At 43.9% G+C, this 25,400-nt stretch overlaps 1 protein-coding gene across 1 annotated transcript in view; it reads left to right on the top strand.

The window, feature by feature from the left end:
- Positions 1 to 16,325, top strand: part of LOC137384508 (mucin-2-like) — a 94,751-nt gene extending 78,426 nt beyond the window's left edge. The window contains exons 7-21 of the mRNA XM_068058648.1: positions 415 to 1,122; positions 1,458 to 1,679; positions 2,346 to 2,567; positions 2,945 to 3,226; positions 3,848 to 4,169; positions 4,643 to 5,206; positions 5,412 to 5,902; positions 7,633 to 8,230; positions 10,231 to 10,476; positions 11,766 to 12,265; positions 12,407 to 12,643; positions 13,634 to 14,132; positions 14,744 to 15,028; positions 15,286 to 16,000; positions 16,102 to 16,325. Of these exons, the coding sequence (XP_067914749.1) occupies positions 415 to 1,122; positions 1,458 to 1,679; positions 2,346 to 2,567; positions 2,945 to 3,226; positions 3,848 to 4,169; positions 4,643 to 5,206; positions 5,412 to 5,902; positions 7,633 to 8,230; positions 10,231 to 10,476; positions 11,766 to 12,265; positions 12,407 to 12,643; positions 13,634 to 14,132; positions 14,744 to 15,028; positions 15,286 to 16,000; positions 16,102 to 16,325 (6,115 nt within the window). The remainder of the gene's footprint in view (positions 1 to 414; positions 1,123 to 1,457; positions 1,680 to 2,345; positions 2,568 to 2,944; positions 3,227 to 3,847; positions 4,170 to 4,642; positions 5,207 to 5,411; positions 5,903 to 7,632; positions 8,231 to 10,230; positions 10,477 to 11,765; positions 12,266 to 12,406; positions 12,644 to 13,633; positions 14,133 to 14,743; positions 15,029 to 15,285; positions 16,001 to 16,101) is intronic.
- Positions 16,326 to 25,400: the final 9,075 nt, after the last annotated feature.

Raw genomic sequence — 25,400 nt, 5'->3', positions numbered from 1 at the left:
TCAGCAACACAGTCCTCAGAACAGCTTCAAACAAAACCAATCACAATCAGCAACACAGTCCTCAGCACAGCTTCAAACAAAACCAACAACAATCAGCAACACAGTCCTCAGCACAGATTCAAACAAAACCAACAACAATCAGCAACACAGTCGTCAGCACAGCTTCAAACAAACCAACAACGCCCATCAGCAACACAGTCCTCAGCACAGCTTCAAACAAACCCAACACAATCCTCAGCACAGCTTCAAACAAAACCAGCCACAATCAGCAACACAAACCTCAGCACAACTTCAAACAAAACCAACAACCATTAGGAACGCAGTCCTCAAAACAGTTTCAAACAAAAGAGACAACCATCAGCAACACAGTCCTAAGTACAGCTTCAATCAAACCAACAACCATTAGCAACACAGGCCTCAGTACAGCTTCAAACAAAACCAACAACCATTAGGAACGCAGTCCTCAGTACAACTTCAAACAAAACCAACAACAACCATCAGCTACACAGTCCTCAGTCCAGCTTCAATCAAACCAACAAACATTAGCAACACAGTCCTCAGTACAGCTTCAAACAAACCAACAACAACCATCAGCTACACAGTCTTCAGCACAACGTCAAACAAACCAACAACCATCAGCAACACAGTCCTCAGTCCAGCTTCAATCAAACCAACAACAATCAGCAACACAGTCCTCAGTACAACTTCAAATAAACCAGCAACAACCATCAGCGATGCAGTCCTCAGCACAACTTCAAACAAACCCAACACAATCCTCAGCACAGCTTCAAACAAAACCAGCAACAATCAGCAACACAGTCCTCAGCACAGCTTCAAACAAACCCAACAGCCATTAGCAACACAGTCCTCAGCACAGCTTCAAACAAAACAAACAACCATCAGCAACACAGTCCTCAGCACAGCTTCAAACAAACCCAACAGAATCTTCAGCATAGCTTCAAACAAAACCAGCAACAATCAGCAACACAGTCCTCAGCACAGCTTCAAACAAAACCAACAACAACCATCAGCAACACAGTTCTCAGCACAGCTTGAAACAAAACCAACAACCATCAGCAACACAGTCCTCAGCACAGCTTCAAACAAAACCAACAACAATCAGCAACACAGTCCTCAGCACAGCTTCAAACAAAACCAACAACCATCAGCAACACAGTCCTCAGCACAGCTTCAAACAAACCAACCACAACCATCAGCGGCACAGTCCTCAGCATAGCTTCAAACAAAACCAACAACAATCAGCAACACAGTCCTCAGCATAGCTTCAAACAAAACCAACAACCATCAGCAACACAGTCCTCAGCATAGCTTCAAACCAAACCAACAACCATCAGCAACACAGTCCTCAGCATAGCTTCAAACAAAACCAACAACCATCAGCAACACAGTCCTCAGCAAAGCTTCAAACAAACCAACAAGAACCATTCGCAACATAGTCCGCAGCATAGCTTCAAACAGAACGACCAACAATCAGTGACACAGTCCTCAGCACAGATTCAAACAAAACCAACAACCATCAGCAACACAGTCCTCAGCACAACTTCAAACAAAACCAATAACAATCAGCAACACAGTCTTCAGGACATCTTCAAACAGAAGCAACAACAACCATCAGCAACACAGTCCTCAGCACAGCTTCAAACAAACCAACAACAACCGTTAGCAACATAGTCCGCAGCACAGCTTCAAACAAAACCAACAACAATCAGCAACACAGTCCTCAGCATAGATACAAACAAAACCAACAACCATCAGCAACACAGTCCTCAGCACAGTTTCAAACAAACCAACAACAACCATCAGCGGCACAGTCCTCAGCATAGCTTCAAACAAAACCAGCAACAATCAGCAACACAGTCCTCAGCACAGCTTCAAACAAAACCAACAACAACCATCAGCAACACAGTTCTCAGCACAGCTTGAAACAAAACCAACAACCATCAGCAACACAGTCCTCAGCACAGCTTCAAACAAAACCAACAACAATCAGCAACACAGTCCTCAGCACAGCTTCAAACAAAACCAACAACCATCAGCAACACAGTCCTCAGCACAGCTTCAAACAAACCAACCACAACCATCAGCGGCACAGTCCTCAGCATAGCTTCAAACAAAACCAACAACAATCAGCAACACAGTCCTCAGCATAGCTTCAAACAAAACCAACAACCATCAGCAACACAGTCCTCAGCATAGCTTCAAACCAAACCAACAACCATCAGCAACACAGTCCTCAGCATAGCTTCAAACAAAACCAACAACCATCAGCAACACAGTCCTCAGCAAAGCTTCAAACAAACCAACAAGAACCATTCGCAACATAGTCCGCAGCATAGCTTCAAACAGAACGACCAACAATCAGTGACACAGTCCTCAGCACAGATTCAAACAAAACCAACAACCATCAGCAACACAGTCCTCAGCACAACTTCAAACAAAACCAATAACAATCAGCAACACAGTCTTCAGGACATCTTCAAACAGAAGCAACAACAACCATCAGCAACACAGTCCTCAGCACAGCTTCAAACAAACCAACAACAAACGTTAGCAACATAGTCCGCAGCACAGCTTCAAACAAAACCAACAACAATCAGCAACACAGTCCTCAGCATAGATACAAACAAAACCAACAACCATCAGCAACACAGTCCTCAGCACAGTTTCAAACAAACCAACAACAACCATCAGCGGCACAGTCCTCAGCATAGCTTCAAACAAAACCAACAACCATCAGCAACACAGTCCTCAGCAAAGCTTCCAACATACCAACAAGAACCATTAGCAACATAGTCCTCAGCACAGCTTCAAACATAACCAACAACAATCAGCAACACAGTCCTTAGCATTGCTTCAAACAGAACGACCAACAATCAGTGACACAGTCCTCAGCACAGATTCAAACAAAACCAACAACCATCAGCAACACAGTCCTCAGCACAACTTCAAACAAAACCAATAACAATCAGCAACACAGTCTTCAGGACATCTTCAAACAGAAGCAACAACAACCATCAGCAACACAGTCCTCAGCACAGCTTCAAACAAAACCAACAACAACCATCAGCAACACAGTCCTCAGCACAGCTTCAAACAGAACCAACAACAATCAGCAACACAGTCCTCAGCGCAGCTTTACACAATCCAACAAGCATAAGCAACTAAGTCCTCAGCACAGCTTCAAACAAACCAACAACAACCATCAGCAACACAGTCCTCAGCATAGCTTCAAACAAAATCAACAACAATCAGGAACACAGTCCTCAGCACAGCTTCAAACAAAACCAACAACAACGGTAAGCAACACAGTCCTCAGCACAGCTTCAAATGAAACCAACAACAACCATCAGCAGCACAGTCCTCAGCACAGATACAAACAAAACCAACTACAATCAGCAACACAGTCCTCAGCATAGCTTCAAACAAAACCAACAACCATCAGCAACACAGTCCTCAGCACAGCTTCAAACAATCCAACAACAACCATCAGCAGCACAGACCTCAGCACAGCTTCAAACAAACCAACAACAACCATTAGCAACATAGTCCGCAGCACAGCTTCAAACAAAACCAACAACAATCAGCAACACAGTCCTCAGCATTGCTTCAAACAAAACCAACAACCATCAGCAACACAGTCCTCAGCACAGCTTCAAACAATCCAACAAGAACCATTAGCAACATAGTCCGCAGCACAGCTTCAAACAAAATCAACAACCATCAGCAACAGAGTCCTCAGCAGAGCTTCAAACAAAACAAATAACCATCAGCAACACAGTCCTCAGCACAGCTTCAAACAATCCAACAAGAACCATTAACAACATAGTCCGCAGCACAGCTTCAAACAAAACCAACAACCATCAGCAACACAGTCCTCAGCACAGCTTCAAACAATCCAACAAACACCATTAGCAACATCGTCCGCAGCACAGCTTCAAACAAAACCAACAACCATCAGCAACACAGTCCTCAGCACAGCTTCAAACAATCCAACAAGAACCATTAGCAACATAGTCCGCAGCACAGCTTCAAACAATCCAACAAGAACCATCAGCAACAGAGTCCTCAGCAGAGCTTCAAACAAAACAAATCACCATCAGCAACACAGTCCTCAGGACATCTTCAAACAGAAGCAACAACAACCATCAGCAACACAGTCCTCAGCATAGCTTCAAACAAAACCAACAACCATCAGCAACACAGTCCTCAACACAGCTTCAAACAAACCAACAACAACCATCAGCAGCACTGTCCGCAGCAGAGCTTCAAACAAAACCAACAACAATCAGCAACACAGTCCTCAGCACAGCGTCAAACAAACCAACAACAACCATCAGCAGCACTGTCCTCAGCATAGCTTCAAACAAAACCAACAACCATCAGCAACACAGTCCTCAGCACAGCTTCAAACAAACCCAACAAGAACCATTAGCAAAATAGTCCGCAGCACAGCTTCAAACAAACCCAACAACAACGATCAGCAACACAGTCCTCAGCACAGCTTCAAACAAACCAACAACAACCATCAGCAGCACAGTCCTCAGCACAGCTTCAAACAAAACCAACAACAATCAGCAACACAGTCCTCAGCATAGCTTCAAACAAAACCAACAACCATCAGCAACACAGTCCTCAGCACAGCTTCAAACAAACCAACAACAGCCATCAGCAGCACTGTCCTCAGCTTAGCTTCAAACAAAACCAACAAGAACCATTAGCAACACAGTCCTCAGCAAATCTTCAAACAAAACCAAAAACATTCAGCAACACAGTCCTCAGCACAGCTTCAAACGAAACCAACAACAATCCGCAACACAGTCCTCAGCATAGCTTCAAACAAAACCAACAACAACCATCAGCAACACAGTCCTCAGCACAGCTTCAAATTAAACCAACAACCATCAGCAACACAGTCCTCAGCACAACTTCAAACCAAACCAATAACAATCAGGAACACAGTCGTCAGGACATCTTCAAACAGAAGCAACAACAACCATCAGCAACACAGTCCTCAGCACAGCATCAAACAAAACCAACAACCATCAGCAACACAGTCCTCAGCACAGCTTCAAACAAGCCAACAAGAACCATCAGCAACACAGTCCTCAGCACAGCATCAAACAAAGCCAACAACAATCAGCAACACAGTCCTCAGCATAGCTTCAAACAAAACCAACAACCATCAGCAACACAGTCCTCAGCATAGCTTCAAACAAAACCAACAACAATCAGCAACACAGTCCTCAGCATAGCTTCAAACAAAACCAACAACCATCAGCAACACAGTCCTCAGCATAGCTTCAAACAGAACGACCAACAATCAGTGACACAGTCCTGAGCACAGATTCAAACAAAACCAACAACCATCAGCAACATAGTCCTCAGCATAGCTTCAAACAGAACGACCAACAATCAGTGACACAGTCCTCAGCCCAACTTCAAACAAAACCAATAACAATCAGCAACACAGTCTTCATGACATCATCAAACAGAAGCAACAACAACCATCAGCAACACAGTCCTCAGCACAGCTTCAAACAGAACCAACAACAATCAGCAACACAGTCCTCAGCATAGCTTCAAACAAACCAACAACAACCATCAGCGGCACAGTCCTAAGCACAGCTTCAAACAGAACCAACAACAATCAGCAACACAGTCCTCTGCACAGCTCAAACAAACCAACAACCATCAGCAACGAAGTCCTCAGCACAGCTCAAACAAAACCGACAACAATCAGCAACACAGTTCTCAGCACAGCTTCAAACAATCCAACAACCATCAGCAACAGAGTCCTCAGCACAGCTTCAAACAAACCGACAACTGTCAGCAGCACAGTCCTCAGCACAGCTTCAAAAAACCAACAACCATCAGCAACACAGTTCTCAGCACAGCTTCAAACAATCCAACAACCATCAGCAACAAACTCCACAGCACAGCTTCAAACAATCCAACAACCATCAGCAACAAAGTCCTCAGCACAGCTTCAACAAAACCAACAACCATCAGCAACACAGTCCTCAGCACAGCTTCAAAAAACCAACAAGAACCATCAGCAACATAGTCCGCAGCACAGCTTCAAAGAAAACGAACAACAACCATCAGCAACACAGTCCTCAGCACAGATTCAAACAAAACCAACAACCATCAGCAACACAGTGCTCAGCATATCTTCAAACAAAACCAACAACCATCAGCAACACAGTCCTCAGCGCAGCTTCAAACAAACCAACAACAACCATCAGCAGCACAGTCCTCAGCATAGCTTCAAACAAAACCAACAACCATCAGCAACACAGTCCTCAGCACAGATTCAAACAAAACCAACAACCATCAGCAACACAGTCCTCAGCATAGCTTCAAACAAAACCAATCACAATCAGCAACACAGTCCTCAGCACAGCTTGAAACAAAACCAACAACAATCAGCAACTCAGTCCTCAGCACAGCTTCAAACAAAACCAACAACAATCAGCAACACAGTCCTCAGCACAGCTTCTAACAAAACCAATTAAAATCAGCAACACAGTCCTCAGCACAGCTTCAAACAGAACCAACAACAATCAGTGACACAGTCCGCAGCACAACTTCAAACAAAACCAACAACAATCAGCAACACAGTCCTCAGGACATCTTCAAACAGAAGCAACAACAACCATCAGCAACACAGTCCTCAGCACAGCTTCAAACAAAACCAACAACAACCATCAGCAACACAGTCCTCAGCACAGCTTGAAACAAAACCAACAACCATCAGCAACACAGTCCTCAGCACAGCTTCAAACAAAACCAACAACAATCAGCAACACAGTCCTCAGCACAGCTTCAAACAATCCAACAACCATCAGCAACAAAGTCCACAGCACAGCTTCAAACAAACCAACAACCATCAGCAACACAGTCCTCAGCACAGCTTGAAACAAAACCAACAACCATCAGCAACACAGTCCTCAGCACTGCTTGAAACAAAACCAACAACCATCAGCAACACAGTCCTCAGCACAGCTTCAAACAGAACCAACAACAATCAGTGACAGTCCTCAGCACAGATTCAAACTAAACCAACAACCAACAGGAACACAGTCCTCAGCACAACTTCAAACAAAACCAACAACAATCAGCAACACAGTCCTCAGGAACAAAAACAAGAAATGCTGGATTCACTCAGCAGGTCTGGCAGCATCTGTGGAAAGAGAATCAGAGTTAACGTTTCGGGTCAGTGACCCTTCTTCGGAACTGACAAATATTAGAAATGTCACAGATTATAAACAAGTGAGGTGCGGGTTGGGCAAGAGATAACAAAGGAGAAGTTGCAGATTGGACCAGGCCACATAGCTGACCAAAAGGTCACCGAGCAAAGGCAAACAATATGTTAATGGTGTGTTGAAAGACAAAGCATTAGTACAGATTAGGTGTGAATATACTGAATATTGAACATCAGCAAGTGCAAACCTGAAGAAAAACAACCTGAAAAAAACAGTGGGTAAGCAAACTGAACAAACTAAGATGAAATGAAATAAATGCAAAAAAAGATTGTAAAAAATGTCAAAAGGAATGCAAAAACAATGAAGGTGAACAAGGTAAAAGAGACAAACGAAAATCCCGTCGGAGAGAAGAGCAGAACTTCTTCAAGGTAGGCATTCCTGGAAGAGAAGTGGCAGTGCATCTTCAAACAGAAGCAACAACAACCATCAGCAACACAGTCCTCAGCACAGCTTCAAACAAAACCGACAACAACCATCAGCAACACAGTCCTCAGCACAGCTTGAAAGAAAACCAACAACCATCAGCAACACAGTCCTCAGCACAGCTTCAAACAAAACAAACAACAATCAGCAGCACAGTCCTCAGCACAGCTTCAAACAATCCAACAACTATCAGCAACAAAGTCCGCAGCACAGCTTCAAACAAACCAACAACCATCAGCAACACAGTCCTCAGCACAGCTTCAAACGAAACCAACAACAACCATCAGCAACACAGTCCTCAGCACAGTTTGAAACAAAAGCAACAACCATCAGCAACACAGTCCTCAGCACAGCTTCAAACAAAACAAACAACAATCAGCAGCACAGTCCTCAGCACAGCTTCAAACGAAACCAACAACAACCATCAGCAACAGAGTCCTCCGCACAGCATCAAACAAACCAACAACCATCAGCAGCACAGTCCTCAGCATAGCTTCAAACAAAACCATGAACAACCATCAGCAACACAGTCCTCAGCACAGCTTCAAACAAAACCAACAACAACCATCAGCAACACAGTCCTCAGCACAGCTTCAAACAAAACCAACAACAATCAGCAACACAGTCCTCAGCACAGCTTCAAACAATCCAACAACCATCAGCAACAAAGTCCGCAGCACAGCTTCAAACAAACCAACAACCATCAGCAACACAGTCCTCAGCACAGCTTGAAACAAAACCAACAACCATCAGCAACACAGTCCTCAGCACTGCTTGAAACAAAACCAACAACCATCAGCAACACAGTCCTCAGCACAGCTTCAAACAGAACCAACAACAATCAGTGACAGTCCTCAGCACAGATTCAAACTAAACCAACAACCATCAGGAACACAGTCCTCAGCACAACTTCAAACAAAACCAACAACAATCAGCAACACAGTCCTCAGGAACAAAAACAAGAAATGCTGGATTCACTCAGCAGGTCTGGCAGCATCTGTGGAAAGAGAATCAGAGTTAACGTTTCGGGTCAGTGACCTTTCTTCGGAACTGACAAATATTAGAAATGTCACAGATTATAAACAAGTGAGGTGCGGGTTGGGCAAGAGATAACAAAGGAGAAGGTGCAGATTGGACCAGGCCACATAGCTGACCAAAAGGTCACCGAGCAAAGGCAAACAATATGTTAATGGTGTGTTGAAAGACAAAGCATTAGTACAGATTAGGTGTGAATATACTGAATATTGAACATCAGCAAGTGCAAACCTGAAGAAAAACAACCTGAAAAAAACAGTGGGTAAGCAAACTGAACAAACTAAGATGAAATGAAATAAATGCAAAAAAAGATTGTAAAAAATGTCAAAAGGAATGCAAAAACAATGAAGGTGAACAAGGTAAAAGAGACAAACGAAAATCCCGTCGGAGAGAAGAGCAGAACTTCTTCAAGGTAGGCATTCCTGGAAGAGAAGTGGCAGTGCATCTTCAAACAGAAGCAACAACAACCATCAGCAACACAGTCCTCAGCACAGCTTCAAACAAAACCGACAACAACCATCAGCAACACAGTCCTCAGCACAGCTTGAAAGAAAACCAACAACCATCAGCAACACAGTCCTCAGCACAGCTTCAAACAAAACAAACAACAATCAGCAGCACAGTCCTCAGCACAGCTTCAAACAATCCAACAACTATCAGCAACAAAGTCCGCAGCACAGCTTCAAACAAACCAACAACCATCAGCAACACAGTCCTCAGCACAGCTTCAAACGAAACCAACAACAACCATCAGCAACACAGTCCTCAGCACAGTTTGAAACAAAACCAACAACCATCAGCAACACAGTCCTCAGCACAGCTTCAAACAAAACAAACAACAATCAGCAGCACAGTCCTCAGCACAGCTTCAAACGAAACCAACAACAACCATCAGCAACAGAGTCCTCCGCACAGCTTCAAACAAACCAACAACCATCAGCAGCACAGTCCTCAGCATAGCTTCAAACAAAACCATGAACAACCATCAGCAACACAGTCCTCAGCACAGCTTCAAACAAAACCAACAACAACCATCAGCAACACAGTCCTCAGCACAGCTTCAAACAAAACCAATCACAATCAGCAACACAGTCCTCAGCACAGCTTCAAACAAAACCAACAACAATCAGCAACACAGTCCTCAGCACAGATTCAAACAAAACCAATCACAATCAGCAACACAGTCGTCAGCACAGCTTCAAACAAACCAACAACGCCCATCAGCAACACAGTCCTCAGCACAGCTTCAAACAAACCCAACACAATCCTCAGCACAGCTTCAAACAAAACCAGCCACAATCAGCAACACAAACCTCAGCACAACTTCAAACAAAACCAACAACCATTAGGAACGCAGTCCTCAAAACAGTTTCAAACAAAAGAGACAACCATCAGCAACACAGTCCTAAGTACAGCTTCAATCAAACCAACAACCATTAGCAACACAGGCCTCAGTACAGCTTCAAACAAAACCAACAACCATTAGGAACGCAGTCCTCAGTACAATTTCAAACAAAACCAACAACAACCATCAGCTACACAGTCCTCAGTCCAGCTTCAATCAAACCAACAAACATTAGCAACACAGTCCTCAGTACAGCTTCAAACAAACCAACAACAACCATCAGCTACACAGTCTTCAGCACAACGTCAAACAAACCAACAACCATCAGCAACACAGTCCTCAGTCCAGCTTCAATCAAACCAACAACAATCAGCAACACAGTCCTCAGTACAACTTCAAATAAACCAGCAACAACCATCAGCGATGCAGTCCTCAGCACAACTTCAAACTAACCCAACACAATCCTCAGCACAGCTTCAAACAAAACCAGCAACAATCAGCAACACAGTCCTCAGCACAGCTTCAAACAAAACCAACAGCCATTAGCAACACAGTCCTCAGCACAGCTTCAAACAAAACCAACAACCATCAGCAACACAGTCCTCTGCACAGCTTCAAACAAACCCGACACAGTCCTGAGCACAGCTTCAAACAAAACAAACAACCATCAGCAACACAGTCCTCAGCACAGCTTCAAACAAACCCAACAGAATCTTCAGCATAGCTTCAAACAAAACCAGCAACAATCAGCAACACAGTCCTCAGCACAGCTTCAAACAAAACCAACAACAACCATCAGCAACACAGTTCTCAGCACAGCTTGAAACAAAACCAACAACCATCAGCAACACAGTCCTCAGCACAGCTTCAAACAAAACCAACAACAATCAGCAACACAGTCCTCAGCACAGCTTCAAACAATCCAACAACCATCAGCAACAAAGTCCGCAGCACAGCTTCAAACAAACCAACAACCATCAGCAACACAGTCCTCAGCACAGCTTCAAACGAAACCAACAACAACCATCAGCAACACAGTCCTGAGCACGGCTTCAAACAAACCAATAACAACCATCAGCAACACAGTCCTCAGCACAGCTTGAAACAAAACCAACAACAACCATCAGCAGCACAGTCCTCAGCATAGCTTCAAACAAAACCATCAACAACCATCAGCAACACAATCCTCAGCACAGCTTCAAACAAAACCAACAACAACCATCAGCAACACAGTCCTCAGCACAGCTTCAAACAAAACCAACAACAACCATCAGCAACACAGTCCTCAGCACAGCTTCAAACAAAACCAATCACAATCAGCAACACAGTCCTCAGCACAGCTTCAAACAAAACCAACAACAATCAGCAACACAGTCCTCAGCACAGCTTCAAACAAAACCAACAACAATCAGCAACACAGTCCTCAGCACAGCTTCAAACAAACCAACAACGCCCATCAGCAACACAGTCCTCAGCACAGCTTCAAACAAACCCAACACAATCCTCAGCACAGCTTCAAACAAAACCAGCCACAATCAGCAACTCAATCCTCAGCACAACTTCAAACAAAACCAACAACCATTAGGAACACAGTCCTCAAAACAGTTTCAAACAAAAGAGACAACCATCAGCAACACAGTCCTAAGTACAGCTTCAATCAAACCAACAACCATTAGCAACACAGTCCTCAGTACAGCTTCAAACAAAAAGAACAACCATTAGGAACGCAGTCCTCAGTACAGCTTCAAACAAAACCAACAACAACCATCAGCAACACAGTCCTCAGTCCAGCTTCAATCAAACCAACAAACATTAGCAACACAGTCCTCAGTACAGCTTCAAACAAACCAACAACAACCATCAGCAACACAGTCTTCAGCACAACGTCAATCAAACCAACAACAATCAGCAACACCGTCCTCAGTACAACTTCAAATAAACCAGCAACAACCATCAGCGAAGCAGTCCTCAGCACAACTTCAAACAAACCCGACACAGTCCTGAGCAGAGCTTCAAACAAAACAAACAACCATCAGCAACACAGTCCTCAGCACTGCTTCAAACAAAACCAGCAACAATCAGCAACACAGTCCTCAGCACAGCTTCAAACAAAACCAGCAACAATCAGCAACAATGTCCTCAGCACAGCTTCAAACAAAACCAATAACAACCATCAGCAACACAGTCCTCAGCACAGCTTCAAACAAAACCAATAACAACCATCAGCAACACAGTCCTCAGTACAGCTTCAATCAAACCAACAACCATTAGCAACACAGTCCTCAGTACAGCTTCAAACAAAACCAACAACCATTAGGAACGCAGTCCTCAGTACAGCTTCAAACAAACCAACAACAACCATTAGCAACACAGTCCTCAGCACAACTTCAAACAAACCAACAACCATTCGCAACACAGTCCTCAGTCCAGCTTCAATCAAACCAACAACCATCAGCGAAGCAGTCCTCAGCACAGCTTCAAACAAATCCAGCAACAGTCAGCAACACAGTCCTCAGCACAGCATCAAACAAAACCAGCAAAAACCAGCAATACTGTGCTCTGCACAGCTTCAAACAAACCCAACAGAATCCTCAGCACAGCTTCAAACAAAACAAACAACCATCAGCAACACATTCCTCAGCACAGCTTCAAACAAACCAACAACCATCAGCAACACAGTCCTCAGCACAGCTTCAAACAAAACCAACAACAATCAGCAACACAGTCCTCAGCACAACTTCAAACAAAACCAACCACCATCAGCAACACAGTCCTCAGTCCAGCTTCAAGCAAACCAACAACAATCAGCAACACAGTCCTCAGCACAGCTACAAACAAAACCAACAACCATCAGCAACACAGTCCTCAGCACAGCTTCAAACAGAACCAACAACAATCAGTGACAGTCCTCAGCACAGATTCAAACTAAACCAACAACCATCAGGAACACAGTCCTCAGCACAACTTCAAACAAAACCAACAACAATCAGCAACACAGTCCTCAGGAACAAAAACAAGAAATACTGGATTCACTCAGCAGGTCTGGCAGCATCTGTGGAAAGAGAAGCAGAGTTAACGTTTCGGTCAGTGACCCTTCTTCGGAACTGACAAATATTAGAAAAGTCACAGATTATAAACAAGTGAGGTGCGGGTTGGGCAAGAGATAACAAAGGAGAAGGTGCAGATTGGACCAGGCCACATAGCTGACCAAAAGGTCACCGAGCAAAGGCAAACAATATGTTAATGGTGTGTTGAAAGACAAAGTATTAGTACAGATTAGGTGTGAATATACTGAATATTGAACATCAGCAAGTGCAAACCTGAAGAAAAACAACCTGAAAAAAACAGTGGGTAAGCAAACTGAACAAACTAAGATGAAATGAAATAAATGCAAAAAAAGATTGTAAAAAATGTCAAAAGGAATGCAAAAACAATGAAGGTGAACAAGGTAAAAGAGACAAACGAAAATCCCGTCGGAGAGAAGAGCAGAACTTCTTCAAGGTAGGCATTCCTGGAAGAGAAGTGGCAGTGCATCTTCAAACAGAAGCAACAACAACCATCAGCAACACAGTCCTCAGCACAGCTTCAAACAAAACCGACAACAACCATCAGCAACACAGTCCTCAGCACAGCTTGAAAGAAAACCAACAACCATCAGCAACACAGTCCTCAGCACAGCTTCAAACAAAACAAACAACAATCAGCAGCACAGTCCTCAGCACAGCTTCAAACAATCCAACAACTATCAGCAACAAAGTCCGCAGCACAGCTTCAAACAAACCAACAACCATCAGCAACACAGTCCTCAGCACAGCTTCAAACGAAACCAACAACAACCATCAGCAACACAGTCCTCAGCACAGTTTGAAACAAAAGCAACAACCATCAGCAACACAGTCCTCAGCACAGCTTCAAACAAAACAAACAACAATCAGCAGCACAGTCCTCAGCACAGCTTCAAACGAAACCAACAACAACCATCAGCAACAGAGTCCTCCGCACAGCTTCAAACAAACCAACAACCATCAGCAGCACAGTCCTCAGCATAGCTTCAAACAAAACCATGAACAACCATCAGCAACACAGTCCTCCGCACAGCTTCAAACAAAACCAACAACAACCATCAGCAACACAGTCCTCAGCACAGCTTCAAACAAAACCAATCACAATCAGCAACACAGTCCTCAGCACAGCTTCAAACAAACCCAACACAATCCTCAGCACAGCTTCAAACAAAACCAGCCACAATCAGCAACACAGTCCTCAGCACAGCTTCAAACAAAACCAATCACAATCAGCAACACAGTCCTCAGCACAGCTTCAAACAAAACCAACAACAATCAGCAACACAGTCCTCAGCACAGATTCAAACAAAACCAACAACAATCAGCAACACAGTCGTCAGCACAGCTTCAAACAAACCAACAACGCCCATCAGCAACACAGTCCTCAGCACAGCTTCAAACAAACCCAACACAAACCTCAGCACAACTTCAAACAAAACCAACAACCATTAGGAACGCAGTCCTCAAAACAGTTTCAAACAAAAGAGACAACCATCAGCAACACAGTCCTAAGTACAGCTTCAATCAAACCAACAACCATTAGCAACACAGGCCTCAGTACAGCTTCAAACAAAACCAACAACCATTAGGAACGCAGTCCTCAGTACAACTTCAAACAAAACCAACAACAACCATCAGCTACACAGTCCTCAGTCCAGCTTCAATCAAACCAACAAACATTAGCAACACAGTCCTCAGTACAGCTTCAAACAAACCAACAACAACCATCAGCAACACAGTCTTCAGCACAACGTCAAACAAACCAACAACCATCAGCAACACAGTCCTCAGTCCAGCTTCAATCAAACCAACAACAATCAGCAACACAGTCCTCAGCACAGCTTCAAACAAAACCAACAACAATCAGCAAAACAGTCATCAGCACAGCTTCAAACAAACCAACAACGCCCATCAGCAACACAGTCCTCAGCACAGCTTCAAACAAACCCAACACAATCCTCAGCACAGCTTCAAACAAAACCAGCCACAATCAGCAACTCAATCCTCAGCACAACTTCAAACAAAACCAACAACCATTAGGAACACAGTCCTCAAAACTGTTTCAAACAAAAGAGACAACCATCAGCAACACAGTCCTAAGTACAGCTTCAATCAAACCAACAACCATTAGCAACACAGTCCTCAGTACAGCTTCAAACAAAAAGAACAACCATTAGGAACGCAGTCCTCAGTACAGCTTCAAACAAAACCAACAACAACCATCAGCAACACAGTCCTCAGTCCAGCTTCAATCAAACCAACAAACATTAGCAACACAGTCCTCAGTACAGCTTCAAACAAACCAACAACAACCATCAGCAACACAGTCTTCAGCACAACGTCAATCAAACCAACAACAATCAGCAACCCCGTCCTCAGTACAACTTCAAATAAACCAGCAACAACCATCAGCGAAGCAGTCCTCAGCACAACTTCAAACAAACCCAACACAATCCTCAGCACAGCTTCAAACAAAACCAACAACAATCAGCAACACAGTCCTCAGCACAGCTTCAAACAAAACCAACAACCATTAGCAACACAGTCCTCAGTCCAGCTTCAATCAAACCAACAAACATTAGCAACACAGTCCTCAGTACAGCTTCAAACAAACCAACAACAACCATCAGCTACACAGTCTTCAGCACAACGTCAAACAAACCAACAACCATCAGCAACACAGTCCTCAGTCCAGCTTCAATCAAACCAACAACAATCAGCAACACAGTCCTCAGTACAACTTCAAATAAACCAGCAACAACCATCAGCAATGCAGTCCTCAGCACAACTTCAAACAAACCCAACACAATCCTCAGCACAGCTTCAAACAAAACCAGCAACAATCAGCAACACAGTCCTCAGCACAGCTTCAAACAAAACCAACAGCCATTAGCAACACAGTCCTCAGCACAGCTTCAAACAAAACCAACAACCATCAGCAACACAGTCCTCAGCACAGCTTCAAACAAACCCGACACAGTCCTGAGCACAGCTTCAAACAAAACAAACAACCATCAGCAACACAGTCCTCAGCACAGCTTCAAACAAACCCAACAGAATCTTCAGCATAGCTTCAAACAAAACCAGCAACAATCAGCAACACAGTCCTCAGCACAGCTTCAAACAAAACCAACAACAACCATCAGCAACACAGTTCTCAGCACAGCTTGAAACAAAACCAACAACCATCAGCAACACAGTCCTCAGCACAGCTTCAAACAAAACCAACAACAATCAGCAACACAGTCCTCAGCACAGCTTCAAACAATCCAACAACCATCAGCAACAAAGTCCGCAGCACAGCTTCAAACAAACCAACAACCATCAGCAACACAGTCCTCAGCACAGCTTCAAACGAAACCAACAACAACCATCAGCAACACAGTCCTGAGCACGGCTTCAAACAAACCAATAACAACCATCAGCAACACAGTCCTCAGCACAGCTTGAAACAAAACCAACAACAACCATCAGCAGCACAGTCCTCAGCATAGCTTCAAACAAAACCATCAACAACCATCAGCAACATAGTCCTCAGCACAGCTTCAAACAAAACCAACAACAACCATCAGCAACACAGTCCTCAGCACAGCTTCAAACAAAACCAACAACAACCATCAGCAACACAGTCCTCAGCACAGCTTCAAACAAAACCAATCACAATCAGCAACACAGTCCTCAGCACAGCTTCAAACAAAACCAACAACAATCAGCAACACAGTCCTCAGCACAGGTTCAAACAAAACCAACAACAATCAGCAACACAGTCGTCAGCACAGCTTCAAACAAACCAACAACCATCAGCAACGCAGTCCTCAGCACAGCTTCAGACGAAACCAACAACAACCATCAGCAACACAGTCCTGAGCACGGCTTCAAACAAACCAATAACAACCATCAGCAACACAGTCCTCAGCACAGCTTGAAACAAAACCAACAACAACCATCAGCAGCACAGTCCTCAGCATAGCTTCAAACAAAACCATCAACAACCATCAGCAACACAGTCCTCAGCACAGCTTCAAACAAAACCAACAACAACCATCAGCAACACAGTCCTCAGCACAGCTTCAAACAAAACCAACAACAACCATCAGCAACACAGTCCTCAGCACAGCTTCAAACAAAACCAATCACAATCAGCAACACAGTCCTCAGCACAGCTTCAAACAAAACCAACAACAATCAGCAACACAGTCCTCAGCACAGCTTCAAACAAAACCAACAACAATCAGCAACACAGTCGTCAGCACAGCTTCAAACAAACCAACAACGCCCATCAGCAACACAGTCCTCAGCACAGCTTCAAACAAACCCAACACAATCCTCAGCACAGCTTCAAGCAAAACCAGCCACAATCAGCAACTCAATCCTCAGCACAACTGCAAACAAAACCAACAACCATTAGGAACACAGTCCTCAAAACAGTTTCAAACAAAAGAGACAACCATCAGCAACACAGTCCTAAGTACAGCTTCAATCAAACCAACAACCATTAGCAACACAGTCCTCAGTACAGCTTCAAACAAAAAGAACAACCATTAGGAACGCAGTCCTCAGTACAGCTTCAAACAAAACCAACAACAACCATCAGCAACACAGTCCTCCGTCCAGCTTCAATCAAACCAACAAACATTAGCAACACAGTCCTCAGTACAGCTTCAAACAAACCAACAACAACCATCAGCAACACAGTCTTCAGCACAACGTCAATCAAACCAACAACAATCAGCAACACCGTCCTCAGTACAACTTCAAATAAACCAGCAACAACCATCAGCGAAGCAGTCCTCAGCACAACTTCAAACAAACCCAACACAATCCTCAGCACAGCTTCAAACAAAACCAACAACAATCAGCAACACAGTCCTCAGCACAGCTTCAAACAAAACCAACAACCATCAGCAACACAGTCCTCAGCACAGCTTCAAACAAACCCGACACAGTCCTGAGCAGAGCTTCAAACAAAACAAACAACCATCAGCAACACAGTCCTCAGCACTGCTTCAAACAAAACCAGCAACAATCAGCAACACAGTCCTCAGCACAGCTTCAAACAAAACCAGCAACAATCAGCAACTATGTCCTCAGCACAGCTTCAAACAAAACCAATAACAACCATCAGCAACACAGTCCTCAGCACAGCTTCAAACAAACCCAACAGAATCTTCAGCATAGCTTCAAACAAAACCAGCAACAATCAGCAACACAGTCCTCAGCACAGCTTCAAACAAAACCAACAACAACCATCAGCAACACAGTTCTCAGCACAGCTTGAAACAAAACCAACAACCATCAGCAACACAGTCCTCAGCACAGCTTCAAACAAAACCAACAACAATCAGCAACACAGTCCTCAGCACAGCTTCAAACAATCCAACAACCATCAGCAACAAAGTCCGCAGCACAGCTTCAAACAAACCAACAACCATCAGCAACACAGTCCTCAGCACAGCTTCAAACGAAACCAACAACAACCATCAGCAACACAGTCCTGAGCACGGCTTCAAACAAACCAAAAACAACCATCAGCAACACAGTCCTCAGCACAGCTTGAAACAAAACCAACAACAACCATCAGCAGCACAGTCCTCAGCATAGCTTCAAACAAAACCATCAACAACCATCAGCAACACAGTCCTCAGCACAGCTTCAAACAAAACCAACAACAACCATCAGCAACACAGTCCTCAGCACAGCTTCAAACAAAACCAATCACAATCAGCAACACAGTCCTCAGCACAGCTTCAAACAAAACCAACAACAATCAGCAACACAGTCCTCAGCACAGCTTCAAACAAAACCAACAACAATCAGCAACACAGTCGTCAGCACAGCTTCAAACAAACCAACAACCATCAGCAACACAGTCCTCAGCACAGCTTCAAACGAAACCAACAACAACCATCAGCAACACAGTCCTGAGCACGGCTTCAAACAAACCAATAACAACCATCAGCAACACAGTCCTCAGCACAGCTTGAAACAAAACCAACAACAACCATCAGCAGCACAGTCCTCAGCATAGCTTCAAACAAAACCATCAACAACCATCAGCAACACAGTCCTCAGCACAGCTTCAAACAAAACCAACAACAACCATCAGCAACACAGTCCTCAGCACAGCTTCAAACAAAACCAACAACAACCATCAGCAACACAGTCCTCAGCACAGCTTCAAACAAAACCAACAACAATCAGCAACACAGTCCTCAGCACAGCTTCAAACAAAACCAACAACAATCAGCAACACAGTCGTCAGCACAGCTTCAAACAAACCAACAACCATCAGCAACACAGTCCTCAGCACAGCTTCAAACGAAACCAACAACAACCATCAGCAACACAGTCCTGAGCACGGCTTCAAACAAACCAATAACAACCATCAGCAACACAGTCCTCAGCACAGCTTGAAACAAAACCAACAACAACCATCAGCAGCACAGTCCTCAGCATAGCTTCAAACAAAACCATCAACAACCATCAGCAACACAGTCCTCAGCACAGCTTCAAACAAAACCAACAACAACCATCAGCAACACAGTCCTCAGCACAGCTTCAAACAAAACCAACAACAACCATCAGCAACACAGTCCTCAGCACAGCTTCAAACAAAACCAATCACAATCAGCAACACAGTCCTCAGCACAGCTTCAAACAAACCCAACACAATCCTCAGCACAGCTTCAAACAAAACCAGCCACAATCAGCAACTCAATCCTCAGCACAACTTCAAACAAAACCAACAACCATTAGGAACACAGTCCTCAAAACAGTTTCAAACAAAAGAGGCAACCATCAGCAACAGAGTCCTAAGTACAGCTTCAATCAAACCAACAACCATTAGCAACACAGTCCTCAGTACAGCTTCAAACAAAAAGAACAACCATTAGGAACGCAGTCCTCAGTACAGCTTCAAACAAAACCAACAACAACCATCAGCAACACAGTCCTCAGTCCAGCTTCAATCAAACCAACAAACATTAGCAACACAGTCCTCAGTACAGCTTCAAACAAACCAACAACAACCATCAGCAACACAGTCTTCAGCACAACGTCAATCAAACCAACAACAATCAGCAACACCGTCCTCAGCACAACTTCAAACAAACCCGACACAGTCCTGAGCAGAGCTTCAAACAAAACAAACAACCATCAGCAACACAGTCCTCAGCACTGCTTCAAACAAAACCAGCAACAATCAGCAACACAGTCCTCAGCACAGCTTCAAACAAAACCAGCAACAATCAGCAACAATGTCCTCAGCACAGCTTCAAACAAAACCAATAACAACCATCAGCAACACAGTCCTCAGCACAGCTTCAAACAAAACCAATAACAACCATCAGCAACACAGTCCTCAGTACAGCTTCAATCAAACCAACAACCATTAGCAACACAGTCCTCAGTACAGCTTCAAACAAAACCAACAACCATTAGGAACGCAGTCCTCAGTACAGCTTCAAACAAACCAACAACAACCATTAGCAACACAGTCCTCAGCACAACTTCAAACAAACCAACAACCATTCGCAACACAGTCCTCAGTCCAGCTTCAATCAAACCAACAACCATCAGCGAAGCAGTCCTCAGCACAGCTTCAAACAAATCCAGCAACAGTCAGCAACACAGTCCTCAGCACAGCATCAAACAAAACCAGCAAAAACCAGCAATACAGTGCTCTGCACAGCTTCAAACAAACCCAACAGAATCCTCAGCACAGCTTCAAACAAAACAAACAACCATCAGCAACACATTCCTCAGCACAGCTTCAAACAAACCAACAACCATCAGCAACACAGTCCTCAGCACAGCTTCAAACAAAACCAACAACAATCAGCAACACAGTCCTCAGCACAACTTCAAACAAAACCAACCACCATCAGCAACACAGTCCTCAGTCCAGCTTCAAACAAACCAACAACAATCAGCAACACAGTCCTCAGCACAGCTACAAACAAAACCAACAACCATCAGCAACACAGTCCTCAGCACTGCTTCAAACAAAACCAGCAACAATCAGCAACACAGTCCTCAGCACAGCTTCAAACAAAACCAGCAACAATCAGCAACAATGTCCTCAGCACAGCTTCAAACAAAACCAATAACAACCATCAGCAACACAGTCCTCAGCACAGCTTCAAACAAACCCAACAGAATCTTCAGCATAGCTTCAAACAAAACCAGCAACAATCAGCAACACAGTCCTCAGCACAGCTTCAAACAAAACCAACAACAACCATCAGCAACACAGTTCTCAGCACAGCTTGAAACAAAACCAACAACCATCAGCAACACAGTCCTCAGCACAGCTTCAAACAAAACCAACAACAATCAGCAACACAGTCCTCAGCACAGCTTCAAACAATCCAACAACCATCAGCAACAAAGTCCGCAGCACAGCTTCAAACAAACCAACAACCATCAGCAACACAGTCCTCAGCACAGCTTCAAACGAAACCAACAACAACCATCAGCAACACAGTCCTGAGCACGGCTTCAAACAAACCAATAACAACCATCAGCAACACAGTCCTCAGCACAGCTTGAAACAAAACCAACAACAACCATCAGCAGCACAGTCCTCAGCATAGCTTCAAACAAAACCATCAACAACCATCAGCAACACAGTCCTCAGCACAGCTTCAAACGAAACCAACAACAACCATCAGCAACACAGTCCTCAGCACAGCTTCAAACAAAACCAACAACAACCATCAGCAACACAGTCCTCAGCACAGCTTCAAACAAAACCAATCACAATCAGCAACACAGTCCTCAGCACAGCTTCAAACAAAACCAACAACAATCACAAAACACAGTCCTCAGCACAGCTTCAAACAAAACCAACAACAATCAGCAACACAGTCGTCAGCACAGCTTCAAACAAACCAACAACCATCAGCAACAAAGTCCTCAGCACAGCTTCAAACGAAACCAACATCAACCATCAGCAACACAGTCCTGAGCACGGCTTCAAACAAACCAATAACAACCATCAGCAACACAGTCCTCAGCACAGCTTGAAACAAAACCAACAACAACCATCAGCAGCACAGTCCTCAGCATAGCTTCAAACAAAACCATCAACAACCATCAGCAACACAGTCCTCAGCACAGCTTCAAACAAAACCAACAACAACCATCAGCAACACAGTCCTCAGCACAGCTTCAAACAAAACCAACAACAACCATCAGCAACACAGTCCTCAGCACAGCTTCAAACAAAACCAATCACAATCAGCAACACAGTCCTCAGCACAGCTTCAAACAAACCCAACACAATCCTCAGCACAGCTTCAAACAAAACCAGCCACAATCAGCAACTCAATCCTCAGCAAAACTTCAAACAAAACCAACAACCATTAGGAACACAGTCCTCAAAACAGTTTCAAACAAAAGAGACAACCATCAGCAACACAGTCCTAAGTACAGCTTCAATCAAACCAACAACCATTAGCAACACAGTCCTCAGTACAGCTTCAAACAAAAAGAACAACCATTAGGAACGCAGTCCTCAGTACAGCTTCAAACAAAACCAACAACAACCATCAGCAACACAGTCCTCAGTCCAGCTTCAATCAAACCAACAAACATTAGCAACACAGTCCTCAGTACAGCTTCAAACAAACCAACAACAACCATCAGCAACACAGTCTTCAGCACAACGTCAATCAAACCAACAACAATCAGCAACACCGTCCTCAGTACAACTTCAAATAAACCAGCAACAACCATCAGCGAAGCAGTCCTCAGCACAACTTCAAACAAACCCTACACAATCCTCAGCACAGCTTCAAACAAAACCAACAACAATCAGCAACACAGTCCTCAGCACAGCTTCAAACAAAACCAACAACCATTAGCAACACAGTCCTCAGCACAGCTTCAAACAAAACCAACAACCATCAGCAACACAGTCCTCAGCACAGCTTCAAACAAACCCGACACAGTCCTGAGCAGAGCTTCAAACAAAACAAACAACCATCAGCAACACAGTCCTCAGCACTGCTTCAAACAAAACCAGCAACAATCAGCAACACAGTCCTCAGCACAGCTTCAAACAAAACCAGCAACAATCAGCAACAATGTCCTCAGCACAGCTTCAAACAAAACCAATAACAACCATCAGCAACACAGTCCTCAGCACAGCTTCAAACAAAACCAATAACAACCATCAGCATCACAGTCCTCAGTACAGCTTCAATCAAACCAACAACCATTAGCAACTCAGTCCTCAGTACAGCTTCAAACAAAACCAACAACCATTAGGAACGCAGTCCTCAGTACAGCTTCAAACAAACCAACAACAACCATTAGCAACACAGTCCTCAGCACAACTTCAAACAAACCAACAACCATTCGCAACACAGTCCTCAGTCCAGCTTCAATCAAACCAACAACCATCAGCGAAGCAGTCCTCAGCACAGCTTCAAACAAATCCAGCAACAGTCAGCAACACAGTCCTCAGCACAGCATCAAACAAAACCAGCAAAAACCAGCAATACAGTGCTCTGCACAGCTTCAAACAAACCCAACAGAATCCTCAGCACAGCTTCAAACAAAACAAACAACCATCAGCAACACATTCCTCAGCACAGCTTCAAACAAACCAACAACCATCAGCAACACAGTCCTCAGCACAGCTTCAAACAAAACCAACAACAATCAGCAACACAGTCCTCAGTCCAGCTTCAAACAAACCAACAACAATCAGCAACACAGTCCTCAGCACAGCTACAAACAAACCAACAACAACCATCAGCAACACAGTCCTCAGCACAGCTTCAAACAAAACCAGCCACAGTGAGCAACACAAACCTCAGCACAACTTCAAACAAAACCTACAACCATTAGGAACACAGTCCTCAAAACAGTTTCAAACAAAACAGACAACCATCAGCAACACAGTCCTAAGTACAGCTTCAAACAAAACCAACAACCATCAGCAACACAGTCCTCAGTCCGGCTTCAATCAAACCAACAAACATTAGCAACACAGTCCTCAGTACAGCTTCAAACAAACCAACAACAACCATTAGCAACACAGTCCTCAGCACAACTTCAAACAAACCAACAACCATCAGCAACACAGTCCTCAGTCCAGCTTCAATCAAACCAACAACAATCAGCAACACAGTCATCAGTACAACTTCAAATAAACCAACAACCATCAGCGAAGCAGTGCTCAGCACAACTTCAAACAAACCAACAACAACCATCAGCAACACAGTCCTCAGCACAGCTTCAAACAAACCCAAACAGAATCCTCAGCAAAGCATCAAACAAAATAAATAACATCCATCAGCAACACAGTCCTCAGCACAGCTTCAAACAAACCAACAACAACCATCAGCAACACAGTCCTCAGCACAGCTTCAAACAAACCAACAACAACCATCAGCAACACATTCCTCAGCACAACTTCAAACAAACCAACAACAACCATCAGCAACACAGTCCTCAGCACAGCTTCAAACAAACCCAAACAGAATCCTCAGCAAAGCATCAAACAAAATAAATAACATCCATCAGCAACACAGTCCTCAGCACAGCTTCAAACAAAACCAGCAACAATCAGCAACACAGACCTCCGCACAGCTTCAAATAAAACCAACAACCATTAGCAACACAGTCCTCAGCACAGTTTCAAACAAAACCAACACAGTCCTCAGCAGTTTCAAACAAAACGAACAAGCACCATTCGCAACAAAGTCCTCTGTACAACTTCAAACAAATCAACAACAGCCATCAGCAACACAGTCCTCAGCATTCCTTCAAACAAAACCAGCAACAATCAGCAACACAGTCCTCAGCACAGCTTCAAACAAAACCAGCAACAATCAGCAACACAGTCCTCAGCACAGCTTCAAACAAACCAACAACAACCACCAGCAACACAGTCCTCAGTACAGCTTCAAACAAACCAACAACGCCCATCAGCAACACAGTCCTGAGCACAGCTTCATACAAAACCAACAAAAACCATTAGCAACACAGTCCTCAGTACATCTTCAAACAAAACCAAAAACATACATTAGCAACACATTCCTCAGCACAGCTTCATACAAAACCAACAAAAACCATTAGCAACACAGTCCTCAGTACATCTTCAAACAAAACCAAAAACATACATTAGCAACACAGTCCTGAGCACAGCTTCAAACAAAACCAACAACCATCAGCAACACAGTCCTGAGCATGGCTTCAAACAAACCAACAACAACCATCAGCAACACAGTCCTC

Source organism: Heterodontus francisci, chromosome 26 (assembly GCF_036365525.1).
Source record: "Heterodontus francisci isolate sHetFra1 chromosome 26, sHetFra1.hap1, whole genome shotgun sequence".
Lineage (NCBI taxonomy): Eukaryota > Metazoa > Chordata > Chondrichthyes > Heterodontiformes > Heterodontidae > Heterodontus > Heterodontus francisci.
The sequence above is the reverse complement of the archived record's forward strand: the minus strand, read 5'-3'. Positions and strand labels throughout refer to the sequence as shown.